Here is a 17,325-nt window from a genome sequence, read left to right as displayed (position 1 = left end):
TGGCAGGCACAGGTCCCCATTTTACACATTGTGGCAGGCACAGGTCCCCATTTTACACATTGCGGCAGGCACAGGTCCCCATTTTACACATAGCGGCAGGTACAGGTCCCCATTTTACACATTGTGGCAGGCACAGGTCCCCATTTTACACATTGTGGCAGGCACAGGTCCCCATTTTACACATTGCGGCAGGCACAGGTCCCCATTTTACACATAGCGGCAGGTACAGGTCCCCATTTTACACATTGTGGCAGGCACAGGTCCCCATTTTACACATAGCGAGAGAAAGAGAGGAAGGGAGAGGGGCTGACTTACATTTGAAGCGGTTCTCGCCGCTCTTCAGCCGCCTCTCCCTCCTCGTCTGCGCGGCTCCCTTCTCCCTCCTCCGACGGGGTTTCGTTGAATGACGCGTTTGCGCCGTGACGTCACGACGCAATCGCGTCATTCCGCGAAACCCCGCCCCCCCGAGCTGGGCACTCGGGAGAAGGGGGTTTCATGGCGGCGGCACCGCGGGCCATCAGACGAGGTCTGGCGGGCCGGATTTGGCCCGCGGGCCTTGTCTTTGACACCCCTGGTCTAGGCCATTCCAACACATTTAACTGTTTCCCCTTAAACCACTCGAGTGTTGCTTTAGCAGTATGCTTCGGGTCATTGTCCTGCTGGAAGTGAACCTCCGTCCCATTCTCAAATCACAGGCAGACTGAAACAGGTTTTGCTCAAGAATATCTCTGTATTTAGCACCATCCATCTTTCCCTCGACTCGAAACAGTTTACCAGTCCCTACTGCTGAAAAACATCCCCACAGCATGATGCTGCCACCACCATGTTTCACTGGGTTCCGGTATGAATGGTCGACAGTCATTAGGTCGACCACTATTGGTCGACATTGACATGGTCGACATGGACACATGGTCGACACGAAAATGGTCGACACATGAAAGGTCGACATGAGTTTTTTTAACTTTTTTTTGTGTCGTTTTTTGCGTAAAGTGACTGGGAACCCCAGTAAGTGCACCGCGTTCGCTCGCCATGCTTCGGGCATGGTGCCTTCACTCCGCTACCGCTTCGCTCGGCACGGATTACCGTTCCAATAGTAGTCCACGTGGATCGTAAAGTATGGAAAAGTTCCCCAAAAGAAAAAAAAGTTAAAAAACTCATGTCGACCTTTTCATGTGTCGACCTTTCATGTGTCGACCATTTTCATGTGTCGTCCATGTCGACCATGTCAATGTCGACCAATAGTGGTCGACCTAATGACTGTCGACCATAACATGGTCGACCATGTGAACGGATACAGTTTCACTGTGGGGATGCTGTTCTTGGGGTGATGGGATCTGTTGGGTTTGCGCCAGACATGGCGTTTTCCTTGGTGGCCGAAAAGTTTAATTTTAGTCTCATCTGACCAGAGCACCTTCTTCCATACATTTGGGGAGTTGTCTACATGCCTTTTGGTAAACTCAAATGGTGCCTTATTTTTAACACTAAGTAATCTCTTATTGTGGTCACATGCGCAGGTACACCAGTCTCTGCTGTGGAACTCTGCAGCTCCTTCAGGGTTACCTTTTGTCTCTGTGCTGCCTCTCTGATGCCCTCCTTGCGTGGTCTGTGAGTGTTGGTGGCTGGCCCTCTCTTGGCAGGTTTGTTGTGGTACCATGTTCTTTCCATTTGAAGATGATGGATTTGATGGTGCTCCAGGGGATCATCAAAGATTTGGATATTTTTTTATAACCCAACCCTGACTTGTACTTCTCAACAACTTTGTCCGTGACTTGCTTGGAGAGCTCCTTGGTCTTCATGGTGTGATGCCTCTTGCTTAGTGGTGTTGCAGCCTCTGGAGCCTTTCAGAAAAGGTGTGTTCATACTGACAGATCATGTGACACTTAGATTGCACACAGGTAGACTTCATTTCACTAATTATGTGACTTCTGAAGGTAATTGGTTGCACCAGAACTTTTGAGGGGCTTCATCGCAAAGGGGGTGAATACATATGCACATGCCAATTTTCACATTTTTATTTATATACATTTTTATATCAATTTTTCTCATTTCACTTCACCAACTTAAAACTATTTTGTGCATATCCAGCACATAAAATACAGATTTAAAAAAAAAATTTAATTATAGGTTGTAATGTAACAAAATAGGTAAAAAGGCCAAGGTGGGTGAATACTTTAGCAAGGCACTGTACGTCATTGCGGCTGCAGACATCGGGTGATTGACAGTCTGTAGCTGTTTGGGGGGCAGGATTGGGAGCGTTGCAGAAGATGGGAGCATGTCGGTCACTTTTTTTGGCCGGGCCAAAACCAGTGACTACGTCCTTGGATGCAGTTTCACTGGCTCCGGCAAGGTAGATTTTCTGGATTTACTGATTAACCTGAAGGTTTTTCCGTTGTCCGATGTCCACCCGATGTGGGTGCAGCCAGTGGATCTGAAAAAGTTGGCGGTGGACACCACTGCGGCATCAGCATGTGCACTCGGAGCTGATGCGTTAAAAGTCGCAGCACTGATCCACACTGCGTCCTCCTCTGAGTCAGCCCCTGTGCTCGGTCACATATCCCAACTGCACTCCAGTTACCAATGATGTAAATGGCAACAGGAATAAGAAACCTGATTTAGCCTTTATTTGTATTGCTGTTTTAAAACTTGGTTAAAGGCGCCAAAAAATTGACAGCTCTCTCCTTCCAAGACTGACTCTGGCGCCCCCTAGTGTTGTGTAGGGCTCTATGATATCAGTTCCCAACCTTTTTTCTCTCCCGTACCCCTTGATTAGGCTTTTCATTTATGAGTACCCCCTCATCTCAGAAATCCCCCCACCCATCCGTCCTCGCCAGAAAAGTTTGTTTTTCATAGGTGTAATAAATATGCAGATCCTACTCTTAAAAATAATAGATAGCCTGCATGCCCAAAGTTTAACACTAATGTGATAGCTATTTTCATGATACTTATTATGAGCAATAGAGTGTGTGTGTGTGTGTGTGTGTGTGTGTATATATATATATATATATATATATATATATACATACATACATACATACATACATACATACAATTCCACAGAATTCACAATGCGTGATTAAAACACTTTCAATTACCTCTGAGCCCTGTTCCCTGCCTCCCCCCCCCCCCCCCTGCCAGCAAGAAGAAAACAAGACGCGTTGGTGACTGACATGCTGCGACCTCTACAACATGCCCAGCCAGCCCCCAGGGTCCTCTCTGCGCCGGCCGTGGGAGCGTGAATACATCACAGTCACGCTCCCAGCAGGCCGGGAAATGGAGGCAGTGTTTGGCGCCACACTTTCAGGACTGCTCGGCGTCCGCCAAGCACGACAGCGCATGTGCCGGGGGGACGCTGGAGACTTCTGCCTTTACTGGCTTTGTTTTTAAGTCCCCTTGAGCAGACTGCAGTGTACCCCTGGGGGTATGCGTACCACAGATTGGGAACCGCTGCACTAGAATCTGCCTTGGAAGGGGTCTTCACTTGAACATTGTGGCTTCGTATATGGTCCACAAGGTTTTTGTTCCTCCCAAACATAGGTCAGAACCACACTACACTACACTACAGTAACAGTTCACTCACATAGGGTCCGCTCTGGACATAGGATGGCGGCAGGTCAGCAGTAGGAAAGCCCAGACTAACCAATCTGGTCTGAGATCAAACCGATTCTTAGTGACTTAGTAAATATGAGGCGGTGACTTGGTCTCATGAGTTCTTTAATTTTTTTTTGTTTTTTTTTTCACAGAAAGCGGTCACAGACATCTTACAGAATGGAAAGCATGAAGTGAGGAGAAAGCAGAATCCCGTGGAACAGAGATCTGTAGGTGGCAATATTAAGGTAAGTATCATTCATGTAGTGTCCAGCTTCCTGCCAACAACCCTCTCTCCATAAGCCTGCATGATAACTGCTTGGTTACTGCAACCGCTTGTGTGTTACAGGTGTGCGGCTACCTCAATCTGCTGGCAAACACCATTGATAACTTCACGCATGGTATGGCTGTGGCAGGCAGTTTCCTGGTCAGCAGAAAGGTAGGTCCTGAAACTCTGCACTCACCCGTTGTTATGGGCTCAACTTTAGGCCCAGATTTATTAAGCCTTGGATAGTGATAAATTGCACGGTGAGAGAGTACCAACCAATCGGCTCCTAACTCATTTTTTCAAACACAGCCTATAACATGGCAGCTAGGAGCTGATTGGTTGGTAGTTTATCACAGTGCAATTTATCACTCTCCAAGGCTAGATAAATCTGGGCCTTCGTATTCTACATGTGACTGTACACTTTTCTAGTACAGGGAAAGATGCCTTTCTGTTCTTCTTCTTCCAGGTGGGAATTCTCACCACCGCGGCCATCTTGTTACATGAGATTCCTCATGAGGTCAGTGCTGTTGGTCCTGTGTGTTAGTTTGGCTTTTCCGCCTATATCCGCCAGCCTCATTGTGTGCCGCTTTTACAGGTGGGGGATTTCGCCATCCTCCTTCGTGCTGGCTTTGACCGCTGGAGTGCAGCAAAGATGCAAGTAATGACGGCCATGGGTGGCTTCCTGGGGGCGGGCTTCGCCATCTGTGCGCAGTCGCCCAAAGGAGCTGGTAAGTACGCTGCTGGCGCCTTTACTAGACCCATCAGTTAATGAAGCAGACCATTCATATAAGTGCACCCTCCTCTTCCCCTGCTTAAATCATTTTATGGTTCCTCTGGCAGGTGAAGCTGTGGCCTGGATTTTACCATTTACGTCCGGGGGATTTCTGTACATTGCCTTGGTTAACGTATTGCCTGACCTCCTAGAAGAGAAGAATACTCGGTAAGCATGTGTGCTTCATCTATCTGGGAACTGAATGTAACGTATATTGTATTAGGCAGTATTGGCCAGTTTTTATGTCAATGGTGTAATAACCATAATGCACTTTGCTGCACTGATCTCACACCTGATGTCGGCCAATGAGGTGCATGTTGGGACAATATAGCCAGCCCCCGCTACATCCACAGTCTGTTGTTTGTCTAGTACATGTAACACCTGACCTATATCGCTTACAGAAGACCATTTGAGACTACTGACCCTGCAACCTAGCCTAGAAATCTGTTTCCATAGTTGTAGGGGATGTGTGGTCAGATGAGGATGCACATGGTCTTCAGAGGGATTTGGAAAGATCAGGGAGTTTGAATAGTAAATAGCAGATAAGATTCCATATGGACAAAGGTCAGGGTTATGCACTTTATGACCTCACTGGAGTGAGCCTGCCGACTCTGCACAAACATGAACGCTGCCTAGGAAAGGGACTGTGTAATACTATACACTGCAGCCTGCTCTCTGAGCTGCGAGGAGCAAAACGCAGCTAGATCCTGTGCTCCACCTCTTTTAATTAAGTCTTGCTTGTTTGCCCCAACTTAAATCAATGAAATAATTACTTATTTTGCCAAGCCCCAAGTTAGTTATATTTGCATAAGTGTGTGTGTGTGTCTGCATGGTATGCAGTTAAAATACAGACACCGGGATCCCGGCTGTGTCAATACCGACGCTGGGATCCCGACAGGGGTATAATAACGGCAAAGTAGGCGATTTCCCATCTGTGGGTGTCCACGACACCCATAGAGAAAGAAGAGAACCTTCGCTCTTCACCGATCCCGCAGCGTGCCCACCGGCATTCTGGCGCACAGGGATGCTGATGACGGTATACTGATATTCGGCATCCCGTGCAACAGCATTCCATACCGATCCCGTCAAGAAAAGAAAAAAATTGTGAAAAACTCATGTCGACCTAGTTACTGTCGACTAATAGTGGTCGACCTAGAGACCGGATCCCGTCTACTACACAAAGATAACTGAGTCACATATACACAGCATATATTACAGTACAGGTTGACAAGCATGGTATTGTAACCCATTGCTAAGCCACGCTCAGTAGTGAGTGTTTGCTGCAGATCTCAGTATTGCCCCTCTGTTACTAAATACTAAGTTCGTTCTCTCTTTTTGTGTATATACTGTAAATGCCTGGGATCCTTTAGGGCAGGGTTGGGGAACCTCCGGCCCGCAGGCCTTATACGGCCAGGAGAAGCATCATGTCCGACCTGGTGCCCTGCCAAGGCAGCTTCAGAGTGTAAAGCCGTCACATCGTCATGGGAGATGTAATTTTCTCACACTGTGCAACTTCTCCACTGACTCACTTCTCCGCTTTTATCACTGCTTCTTGAATAGACCCCTTAGTTGTTGATATTATTATTATTATTATTATTATTATTAAATTTTATTTATAGGTTGCCACAAGTGTTTTGCAGAACCGTACAGAGGACAGTACAGGGAGATAAAACTTAGCATAACAGTAAATAAATAACAAAAATAGAGTGCAGGTAACAAATAGCACCACAATTCTCAAAACATAATACATAATGTAAGTAGCAAGGGAGTAATCATTGTACTACTTGGGGCTGGCGGCCATAGATAGAGAGGAGCCTTTACCAGCAGGAGAAAAAGCAGGTAAAGATGGTAGCTGAGTGAAATGTGTCGAGAAGAGGGCTTAGATAACAAGAGGAAAGAGGGCCCTGCTCTGAAGAGCTAACAATCTTGTGGGGAGGGGTGACAGACAGATGACATGAGGTGCAAGCAAGTAGGAAGTAGCCTGATGGTGATATGCAAGCAAAGCAGAGATGTTCAAGGCAGGGGGATGGAGGAGCAGCCTAAGGACTAGGTTATGCATCGGAGGGGTACGCTTTCATAAATAGGTGAGTTTTCAGTGCCCGTTTGAAGTTATATATTATTGCAGGAAATTGTAGGCAGTATTGTATAGTGGTGCAGAGTACCTGTGCTGCTGATGAAGAGGCTGTACTCAGAGCAAGTAAGCGTGTCTAGGGGGTCATTCCGAGTTGTTCTCTCGCAAACGGATTTTAGCAGATTTGCTCATGCTAAGCCGCCGCCTACTGGGAGTGAATCTTAGCATCTTAAAATTGCGAACGAAGTATTTGCAATATTGCGATTACACACCTCGTAGCAGTTTCTGAGTAGCTCCAGACTTACTCGGCATCTGCGATCATATCAGTGCTTGTCGTTCCTGGTTTGACGTCACAAACACACCCAGCGTTCGCCCAGACACTCCCCCGTTTCTCCGGCCACTCCTGCGTTTTTTCCCACACGCCCATAAAACGGCCTGTTTCCGCCCAGTAACACCCATTTCCTGTCAGTCACATTACGATCGCCAGAACGATGAAAATGCTGTGAGTAAAATTCCTAAGTGCATAGCAAATTTACTTGGCGCAGTCGCAGTGCGGACATTGCGCATGCGCATTAAGCGGAAAATCGCTGCGATGCGAAGATTTTTACCGAGCGAACAACTCGGAATGACCCCCCTAGTGTAGTGCTTTCGAGCAGAGAGGGTCCAGGCTTATAAGGCCCAACACCTGTTCTCCGTTGCGCACACGTATAAGAGCTGTATCCTCCTCTGAGGCTGTGGTGCTGTGCCCCCCCATGACATCAATGTAAGGGAGCCAGTCTGAGTGGAGCCCCAGCTCCTTCCCAGCAGGATAGCACCCACCTACCCGAGTATCTCTGATCGCTGTCACTGTTTCACCCACTCTTTGTCATGCTTTCTTTGTTTTCCCCAGGAATTCTCTGGTCCAGGTTTTACTGATAAGCTGTGGGATTGCGGTGATGACCGTATTATCATTAACGGTTGAATGACGGCAGCAGATCACACAGAGACGAGACTACTCTACTCTATTCTGCAGTACTGGGAGTCCAAGGCAAGGGATACTGGCTTCGAAAATCCCCTGGATGGGGGCAAAGTTGAGCTATGACGACGGTTTTCACTCTGGGACATTCCCCGTTCCACACTCCTGAACCCCTCCAACGGTCACTGGGGAACCGCACAACAGGCAGTGACTGAGGGAGCTACAAATTCACTTTAGCATCTTGGCTTGTCCATTCCTCCTCCCGTGCACACACAAGCTGCCAAGTCTTTTCCATGCAAGTATGTTATCAGACGTCTGCTGTGTATATGACTTCAGCATGTATTCATGCTTGTCTGCCTCCTTTATGTTTGCTGGCTTTTCTCTTTCCTGCGTGCGTCCGTGCCTCCGCTCCAGCTTCTTCCTGTTACATATTGATGGCTGTGTATACTGTATGGTGAGCAGTGCACAGGGAGATGTCTTTAAAACGTGCAATTACATTAGAGGGTTCTAGGAGAACCAAGAGACTGAAGTGACCGAGATAATGTTATTTTTATTATGAGAGGCTATTTTACAAATACAGCATTTTATAGCTTACAGGTCAAAAACCTGATGGCACAAAAAATTAACAAAGTTTGTTAATTACTGTTACAGATTTTATACATAGATAAAACCACTGATTATTTTTAGATGGTTTATTTAACTAGATTTTATCTCACTGAAAGCAATAAAGAGAGAGAGTGAGAAGTCTTTCTGGTTGGCTTTGTATTAGGCAGACCATGTGATGGTATATACAGTAGAAAGTGCTTTTTCACCCTGCGCCCTCTGGACTCTGAACGGACAGCACTTCAATCATTGTAGCTCATAGTGACCTCTTTCTCGGCTACAAATCCCACAAAGTCTAGGCAAGTCTTGTTCAGGGGGTCAAAGGAGTTTTAGCTTCAAGATGGCTGTCCAAGGTTGCCTTGTGAACTTGAGAAGTTTACTTCCTATTGAGTGGTACATGGGTTCACAGCAGTTGCGCCCAGTTACGTGAGCAAGCACTGTGCGTGTTACTTTATATAAATAATATATGTACATATGTATAAAGATGGTTTTTACAAGAGTTGGAATAGATCTAATTTTGCATACCTCTTTATGAAAACGATGTGGAGAGAGATTTCTTATATACTTTTGCATGTCTTAATAAAAAAAAGTTTCTATTTATTCATGATACATAAAGCCTCGTCTCCAGTGATTGCACAATCTGTGTTAATCATGCACTCGGCACTGATAAGGCTAGGTTTGCGGAACAACAAAATTGCCTTAATGTGCCAGTGTTAGAGGTCCCTCTAGTGGTGAAATTGCATTACTGCATCACATGTATCCGAAAGTAGTGGAGAGGTCAAGCAGTGTAAGCAGGAAGAAGTGAGCCTTAAACTTGACTGCAAATAGATTAATGGTCGCTTATTGAGGGCCGTTTCAGTGGAATCAAGAAGGGTGGAGACAAAGGTGGACAAGCGGTAACAGGCTAGCCTTTCGAGAAATTTGTAAACAAATGCGTAGCAGAGAAATGCGGTCATAGTTGAAGAGGGGTTTCTTGATAAGAGGAGAGAAGACGCCGGTGAAGAGGGATAGATTGAATAGGTGAGCAAAGGGCAGGCAACTATAGGGGTAAGGGTTTGGAGGAGTTGGTAACAGGGTGGAAGGACTAGGTTGATACATAAAGGAGCATGTGCAGAGAGTGGGGACATGATAGATGGTGTTAGGGGGGCATACACACGGGGCGATTTTTGCCTATTTTCTAAGCAATCGGTCTAGATTGCTTAGAAGTTAAGCACGGATCACTCCATGTACACCCAATAGCACATGCAGACAAGATCTAGTTAAATCGCCTAGCATGTGCATAAAGAACACTGGTTAGCACAGATCGCTCGGCACACATCGCTGTGTGTATAGCGATATGTACTAACCTAGATCGCTTAGCACTGCACAAGTCGCCCTGTGTGTGTGCCCCCTTAGTTTGGGGTTGTTAGGCACAGGAAAGATTCAGGATCTAACGTAAGTTTTCTTGGTGAGAGAGTGCAGTATAATATGAAGACATGATACACTTTAAGTAGATGTAAACTTATGTTGACTCTTAAGACAGCAAGTCTCTTTGGAGCGCCAGAGCTGGAGTTTGGAGCACTGGAAGCAGTAGTGTTTCTCAAACCCCTGTACTAACAGTACATGTTTTCCAGATCATCCCGCTGGAGCACAGGTGTTACTTGACTAACAAAAGATCTACAGGCGGTACAAACTTATTCCTTAGGATACTTTGAAACACACACTGTTCCATGAGGACCAAGTATGAGAAGCACAGGTGTAGGGCAACTGCGGCTACTTCATCAAGGGCTGCAGAGAGTGTAGAGTTGTAGGGAGAGACAGCAATGTTAAGGAAGGATGGGTGAAAAGACTCTGAGAAGAGGATAGTCGAGGCTGTTTAGGTTCTCGGTGTGTGCGCGCAGGGCTATGGGTGGAGGTTGGAGAACATATGTGGTGGGGTATAAAGAAAGTTTGTCATTGACGAGCTATAAGACTGAATTAGAAAAGTTGCAGGAACCACGAAGATGTCCCACACGTGTCCAGTGCTGTGAGACATTAGGTCCATTGGAAGAAGCTATAGGTGGAGTGAGAGTTAGGGCTTTAGACGCCAGTTGAAATCCCCAAGAATGAGAATGAGTATGTCAGTTGGAAGGACATGGGAAAGCCACGTAGTTGTTAAGAGTTTGGAAACGGCCTGTGGGTGCAATCAGGTGACAGAAGGATGCCTACACTGCCACTGTCTTTGCAGTTACCATGATGGGGAGTGTGGAAGAAGGGCTAAGGAGTGTGCAGCAAGCTATGTCGGAGGGAGCCCAGTGATGTGCAGTCAGGGGAGGCAGAGCCTCACCTGTCATACTCTTAATATAGCCAGAGTTTTGACTGTAAAAATTATTAAAATAATACAAATAAAGATATCTTATAAACAGGGATAGGGTTATATTTCGGTTAACAAAGTATGTACTGCTGCACCTTTGTATAATGCCCACATGAAGCATTGGGTTCATGTATTTGTATGTATATCAGGTTCTCATACTAGCCAATGCCACCTCAGCCATGGGCCTCACCGCACGTCCCTGGAGAGGCCCAGCTTTCAATAAGGGTTTGGAGACTGAAGGAGTGACAGTGAAAAAGTTTAAGAATGGATGCGAGTTTGAGAAACCTAGCATGTGAGTGCACAGGAGAATGGGAGCGGGTAAGGGGAGGAGTGAAGTTCGTGGTACAAGGTAGATCAGATGCTTTTTGCTGGAAGAAATAACATGCATCGATAGTGGGGATGGTGCATGTCCCGAGGCTGAGACAGATATATCCAGGAAGAGGAGGATGTATGGGGGAACTTATAGGAGCCAGCTGGGGTAAGCAAGGCAGTGGTGTGATGCAGGGAGCCGGGCATCTGAAGCTAGGGGAAGTAGGGAAAAGGAGAAGAGAGGAGGAGAGTAGGTGAGCGTATACATGTTTTCTGGAGGATCAGCCCGCCATGGTTAATAGGAAACAAGTAGGTAGCAGTATGAACTGTCAATAATACCGCTTCCCTTCTTGCTTTGCCTCTAATGAGACGACGCAGGATGCGTGCCGCTATACATTTACCCCTTTGTATGAGACAGTTGTTAGGAGCATCAGTGATGAGTGGGGAGAGAGGTGGGGACGGGGAGCTGGATTGTAGTAAAAGAGGTTAGAAGGAGAAAGGTAGGGGAGCAATGGTGGGATGTGATTTGGTACAATTTAAGTAACCATGCAGAACTGAACTGGTATTTGTAAAGCGACAGATGGGGCAGGAGAAAAGAGACAGAGCAGGGGGAGTAGATTAACTAAAACTTCTGAAGAGAGAAGGGGAGCTTCTGCCAATATCAGCCAATCAGATTCCAGCTATCATGTATCATGTTACAGTGCATAATGGTTGCCCTCATTATACCATACCTTCCAACTGTCCCGATTTCAGCGGGACAGTCCCGCTATTCGGACGCTGTCCCTCCCGCGGACAGCATTGTTCCGCGGGCGGGGAGGAGGGGGGGGAGGTTTTGATCACCCACTGCTCTGCAAAGCAGTGAGTGATCTCTGGATACATGCTGTGCGCATGTGCACAGCATCTGTTCAGTGCAGGGAGTGAGCCAGGGGCTGCTCAGGGAGCTCTGCGTGCGGCCACGCCCCTTTTCTCATGTCCTAGAGGATGCTGGGGTCCACTTCAGTACCATGGGGTATAGACGGTTCCGCAGGAGCCATGGTAATACTTTTCAAGGGTGTGAACTGGCTCCTCCCTCTATGCCCCTCCTCCAGACCTCAGTTTTAGAAATGTGCCCAGGCAGACTGGATGCACTCCAGAGGAGCTCTACTGAGTTTTTCTGAAAAGACTTGTTAGGTTTTTTTATTTTCAGGGAGAACTGCTGGCAACTGTCTCCCTGCTTCGTGGGACTGAGGGGGCAGAAGTAGGAACCAACTTCCTAAAGAGTTTCATGGCTCTGCTCCTGGCTGACAGGACACCATTAGCTCCTGAAGGGAACTGAACGCTAGCCGTGCCTAGATGCTCACTCCCACAGTACGCCGTCACCCCCCTCACAGAGCCAGAAGTCAGAAGACAGGTGAGTGTTAGAAGACAGATCTTCCATCAAGAAAGTGATGGCTAAAGGCGGGAGCGCAGCGCGCCATGTTGCCCACACATACACAGGCACTGCAGGGCGCGGGGGGGGGGGGGGGGGCAGGGAACTCTTCCTCTGTGGGAGACATGTTAGGGACACAGAGGTGTAATATGACACCAAGAGCCTGACTGGGTGAAAGGTTACATGATAGTGTGAATCATATCAGTAAGAGGTTGGACTGAATCTTGTACAGTAAACTGAAAATAATCTGTTGAAGATGTGATTTTTAATAGTTCTGCCTTTCATCCACAGGGACCCCTCTGGGTCACATACAAATTTGCACAAGTTGTACAAACTGATACCGACACGGACTCTGATTCCTGTGTCGACACTAATAATTCCAGGGGAACAGGTCCTAAGTTAGCAAAAAAGCATTCAAAACATGTTTTAGCTATAAAGGTGGTGTTAGAAGTTACGAAGCCCCCTCTTTTACCACAAGGAGAGGGTTTACTTTAGTAAAGCAGTAATGTAATTTTCCCTCCACCTCGGGAGTTGAACAGTCTCTTGGAGGGAGTCTGATTTAACCTGAAAAGAAATCTGAGATTCCCAAAAGGAATTCAGGCAGCTTACCTTTTTCCAAAAGGTGGGAGTCACCCCGCATTTTAGACAGGGCCCTGTCATAAAAGAGAAAAGGTGTTTCTCCCTGCGCCTGGAATGGCTTCACTTAAGGAGCCGACAGGCGCAAGTGAGTGAGGTGATCTATTGATGTGGCCAATGGGACACTACTCAGGCCTACCATTGTCTGTGCGTGGGTGAGTAGTGCTATTGAGATGTGGTCAGAAAACTTGTCATTAGACATTGACACAATAGATGGAGATGAGAGACTCCTAACGTTAGGTCCTATCAAAGACGCTGCTGCGTACGGACTAGAAACCATGAAATATATTGGTCTCTTGGGATCAAGAACCGCTACCATGGCAGTATCGGCTCGGAGTGTGTTGTGGATTCGCCAGTGGAATACTGATGCAGATTCCAAAAGAAATATGGAGGCTCTCCCGTATAAAGGTGAGGCTTTGGTGATGGGCTGGATGTGTTAGTCTCGGCGGCTACCGCAGGTAAGTCGACATTCTTGCCTTATGCTCCTACATCGGCGAAAAAGACACATCACTCTCACATGCAGTCCTTTCGGCCCAACAAATACAAAAAGGCTAAAGGTTCCCCCTTTTTTGCAGGTAGGGGAAGGGGAAAAGGAAAGTAATCTGCAGCGTCTCCCGGATCGCAGGAGCAGATGTCCACCCCTGCTTCTGCCAAATCTGCAGCATGACGCTGGGGCTCCCTTGTGGGAGTCCGCTCGGCTGGGAGCACGTCTGAAACTTTTCAGTCAAATCTGGATTCAATCTGGCCTGGACCCATGGGTACAAACTAGAGTTTCAAGACGTCCTCCCATGCCGATTTTTCAAATCGACCTTGCCAGCTTCTCTTCCAGAAAGAGAGGCAGTAACAACGGCAATTCAAAAATTGTCAGGATCAGGTCATTGTCCTGGTACCCTTGTCACAGCAAGGAGAAGGGTTTTTTCAAGCCTCTTCTTAGTTCCGAAGCCGGACAGCTCAGTCAGACTGATTTTAAACCTGAAAAATCTGAATCTCTACCTGAAAAGGTTCAAGTTCAAGATGGAATCCCTGAGGGTAGTGATTTCCAGTCTGGAGGAGGGGGACTTCATGGTGTCAGTAGACATAAAGGATGCTTACTTGCATGTTCCCATTTATCCTCCTCACCAAGCTTATCTGAGATTCGCAGTACAGGATTGCCATTACCAGTTCCAGACGTTGCCGTTCGGACTCTCCACGGGACCAAGGGTATTCACCAAGGTGATGGAGATGATGGTCCTCCTTCGTCAAAAAGGAGTCGATATAATTCCTTATCTGGACGATCTCCTGATAAAAGCGAGATCCAGGGAACAGTTGGTGCAGAACATCGCACTCTCCCTGTCAATTCTCCAACAACACGGTTGGATTATGAATTTTCCAAAGTCGCAGTTGGAACCGACGACAAGATTGTCCTTTTTGGGGATGATTCTGGACACAGAAGTACGGAGAGTATTTCTTCCAGTGGAAAAGGCTCTGGAAATCCAGAAAATGGTCAAACAAATATTGAAACCAACAAGCGTGTCGATCCATCAATGCATTCGGTTGTTGGGGAAAATGGTAGCGACCTACGAGGCCATACAGTTTGGCCGATTTCATGCCAGAGTATTCCAGTGGGACCTGTTGGACGAATGGTCCGGATCCCACCTACACATGCACCGGAATAATCCTGTTCCCCAAAGCCAGGATTTCGCTCCTGTGGTGGCTACACAGTTCTCACCTACTAGAGGGACGCAGGTTTGGGATTCACGACTGGGTCCTAATAACCACGGATGCAAGTCTCCGAGGCTTGGGAGCTGTCACACAGGGGGAAAGCTTCCAAGGAAAATGGTCAAGTCAGGAAGCCTGCCTTCACATAAACGTTCTGGAATTGAGAGCCATTTACAACAGCCTTCTACAAGCGGTACATCTTCTTCAAGGGCATCCCGTGCAGATCCAGTCGGACAATGTAACAACAGTCGCATACATAAACAGGCAAGGCGGAAAGAAAAGCAGAGCGGATAAGGATTCTCCTCTGGGCAGAAAGACATGTACGGCTTCTGTCAGCAATTTTCATTCCGGGAGTGGACAACTGGGAAGCAGACTTCCTCAGCAGACACGATCTCCATCCAGGAGAGTGGGGACTCCACCAAGAAGTCTTCGCAGAGGTGACAAGTCTTTGGGGAGTTCCTCAAGTAGACATGATGGCATCTCGTCTAAACAAGAAGCTTCAGAGATATTGTTCCAGGTCGAGAGACTGGATGCACTGGTGACCCAGTGGGTGTTTCGGCCGGTATATGTTTTCCCTCCACTTCCACTGATTCCAAAAGTTCTCAAAATAATAAGAACAACAAGAGTTAGAGCAATCTTCATTGCCCCAGACTGGCCAAGGAGGGCTTGGTATCCAGATCTTCAGGAGTTGCTCATAGAAGATCCTCGGCCTATTCCTCCTCGAGAGGACCTACTACAGCAGGGGCCGTGTGTGTATCAAGACTTACCGCGGCTATATTTCACGGCATGGCTGTTGTGCCCCGAATCCTAGTCCGAAAGGGTATTCCCAAGGGAGTCATCCCCACTCTTATTCAGGCCAGGAAAGGAGTAACGTCTAAACATTACCACCGTATTTGGAGAAAATATATGTCTTGGTGTGAATCCAAGAAGGCTCCTACGGAAGAGTTTGAGTTGGGACATTTTCTCCATTTTCTGTAGGCTGGTGTGGATGCGGGCCTTAGATTGGGGTCAATCAAGGTCCAGATTTCGCCCTTATCAGTTTTCTTTCAAAAACAATTGGCCTCCTTTCCAGAAGTTCAGACATTCGTGAAAGGGGTTCTGCACATCCAACCTCCATTTGTGCCTCCAGTGGCACCATGGGACCTTAATGTGGTGTTGCAGATCCTTCAATCAGATTGGTTTGAACCTCTGCAGGAGATAGAATTGAAGTTTCTCACTTGGAAAGTGGTGATGCTTTTGGCCTTGGCATCCACAAGGTGGGTGTCTGAGTTGGGGGCCTTGTCTCACAAGAGCCCTTACCTGATCTTCCATGAAGATAGGGCACAGTTAAGAACTCGTCAACAATTTCTTCCAAAGGTGGTTTTCGTCCTTCGACATAAACCAACCTATTGTGGTGCCAGTAGCTACTGACACTTTCACTGAGTCACAGTCTCTAGATGTGGTTAGAGCTTTGAAGATTTATGTCGCAAGCACAGCTCGGTTACAGAAAACAGAGGCTCTGTTTGTCCTGTATGCTCCCAGCAAGAATGGGTGTCCTGCTTCTAAGCAGACTATTGCGCGCTGGATCAGAGGGACAATTCAGCACGCTTATTCTACGGCAGGCTTGCCGGTACCGAAGTCGGTGAAGGCCCATTCTACTAGGAAAGTGGGTTCATCCTGGGCGGCTGCCCGAGGGCGTCTCAGCTTTACAAGTTTGCCGAGCAGCTACTTGGTCAGGATCAAACACATTTGCTAAATTTTATAAGTTTGACACTTTGGCCGATGAGGACCTCAAGTTTGGTCAATCGGTACTGCAGGGTCATCCGCACTCTCCCGCCCGTACTGGAGCTTTGGTATAACCCCATGGTACTGAAGTGGACCCCAGCATCCTCTAGGACGTATGAGAAAATAGGATTTTAATACCTACCGGTAAATCCTTTTCTCCTAATCCGTAGAGGATGCTGGGCACACGACCCAGTGCATACTTTACCTGCAGTTTGTTCTTTATAGTTACACAAGTTGTGTTTCATTTGTTTCAGCATGTTGCTGTAAATGGTTCATGCCTGTTGGCGTGTGTCATGTTGAATGCCATGTTGTGCGGCATGGTTGAGGTGTGAGCTGGTATGAATCTCACCATTAGTATAAAAGTAAATCTTTTCCTCAATGTCCGTCTCCCTGGGCACAGTTCCTATAACTGTGGTCTGGAGGAGGGGCATAGAGGGAGGAGCCAGTTCATACCCTTGAAAAGTCTTAACGTGCCCATGGCTTCTGCGGAACCGTCTATACCCCATGGTACTGAAGTGGACCCCAGCATCCTCTACGGACTAGGAGAAAAGGATTTACCGGTAGGTATTAAAAACGAGTTTTATGGTAAGAACTTACCCTTGTTAAAACTTTCTGCGAGGTACACTGGGCTCCACAAGTCTGGACAATGGGGTGTAGAGTAGGATCTTGATCCGAGGCACCAACAGGCTCAAAGCTTTGACTGTTCCCAGAATGCACAGCGCCGCCTCCTATACCACCCTGCCTCCCAGCACAGGAGCTCAGTTTAGTTAACCAGCCCAATGCAGTAGCAGGAAAAGAGACGACAACTGTTAGTAGCCACATACACCACACTCTCACAACAAGAGAAGTGTCAGCGGCTAATGCCATATCAACCCAAAGAAGCTAAGTGCGTCAGGGTGGGCGCCTTGTGGAGCCCAGTGTACC

General features: G+C 47.3%; 1 protein-coding gene across 1 annotated transcript in view; it reads left to right on the top strand.

Annotated features, from left to right (window-relative positions):
- The window catches only part of SLC39A13 (solute carrier family 39 member 13), a 38,933-nt gene extending 30,079 nt beyond the window's left edge, over window positions 1-8,854 (top strand). The window contains exons 5-10 of the mRNA XM_063944590.1: window positions 3,741-3,833; window positions 3,935-4,024; window positions 4,320-4,370; window positions 4,449-4,581; window positions 4,694-4,793; window positions 7,586-8,854. Coding sequence (XP_063800660.1) covers window positions 3,741-3,833; window positions 3,935-4,024; window positions 4,320-4,370; window positions 4,449-4,581; window positions 4,694-4,793; window positions 7,586-7,661 — 543 coding nt within the window. The 3' untranslated portion in view covers window positions 7,662-8,854. The remainder of the gene's footprint in view (window positions 1-3,740; window positions 3,834-3,934; window positions 4,025-4,319; window positions 4,371-4,448; window positions 4,582-4,693; window positions 4,794-7,585) is intronic.
- The last annotated feature ends 8,471 nt before the right edge of the window (window positions 8,855-17,325 follow it).

The sequence above is a fragment of the Pseudophryne corroboree genome, chromosome 11, assembly GCF_028390025.1.
Source record: "Pseudophryne corroboree isolate aPseCor3 chromosome 11, aPseCor3.hap2, whole genome shotgun sequence".
Lineage (NCBI taxonomy): Eukaryota > Metazoa > Chordata > Amphibia > Anura > Myobatrachidae > Pseudophryne > Pseudophryne corroboree.
This window is presented reverse-complemented; position numbering and strand designations above follow the sequence as displayed.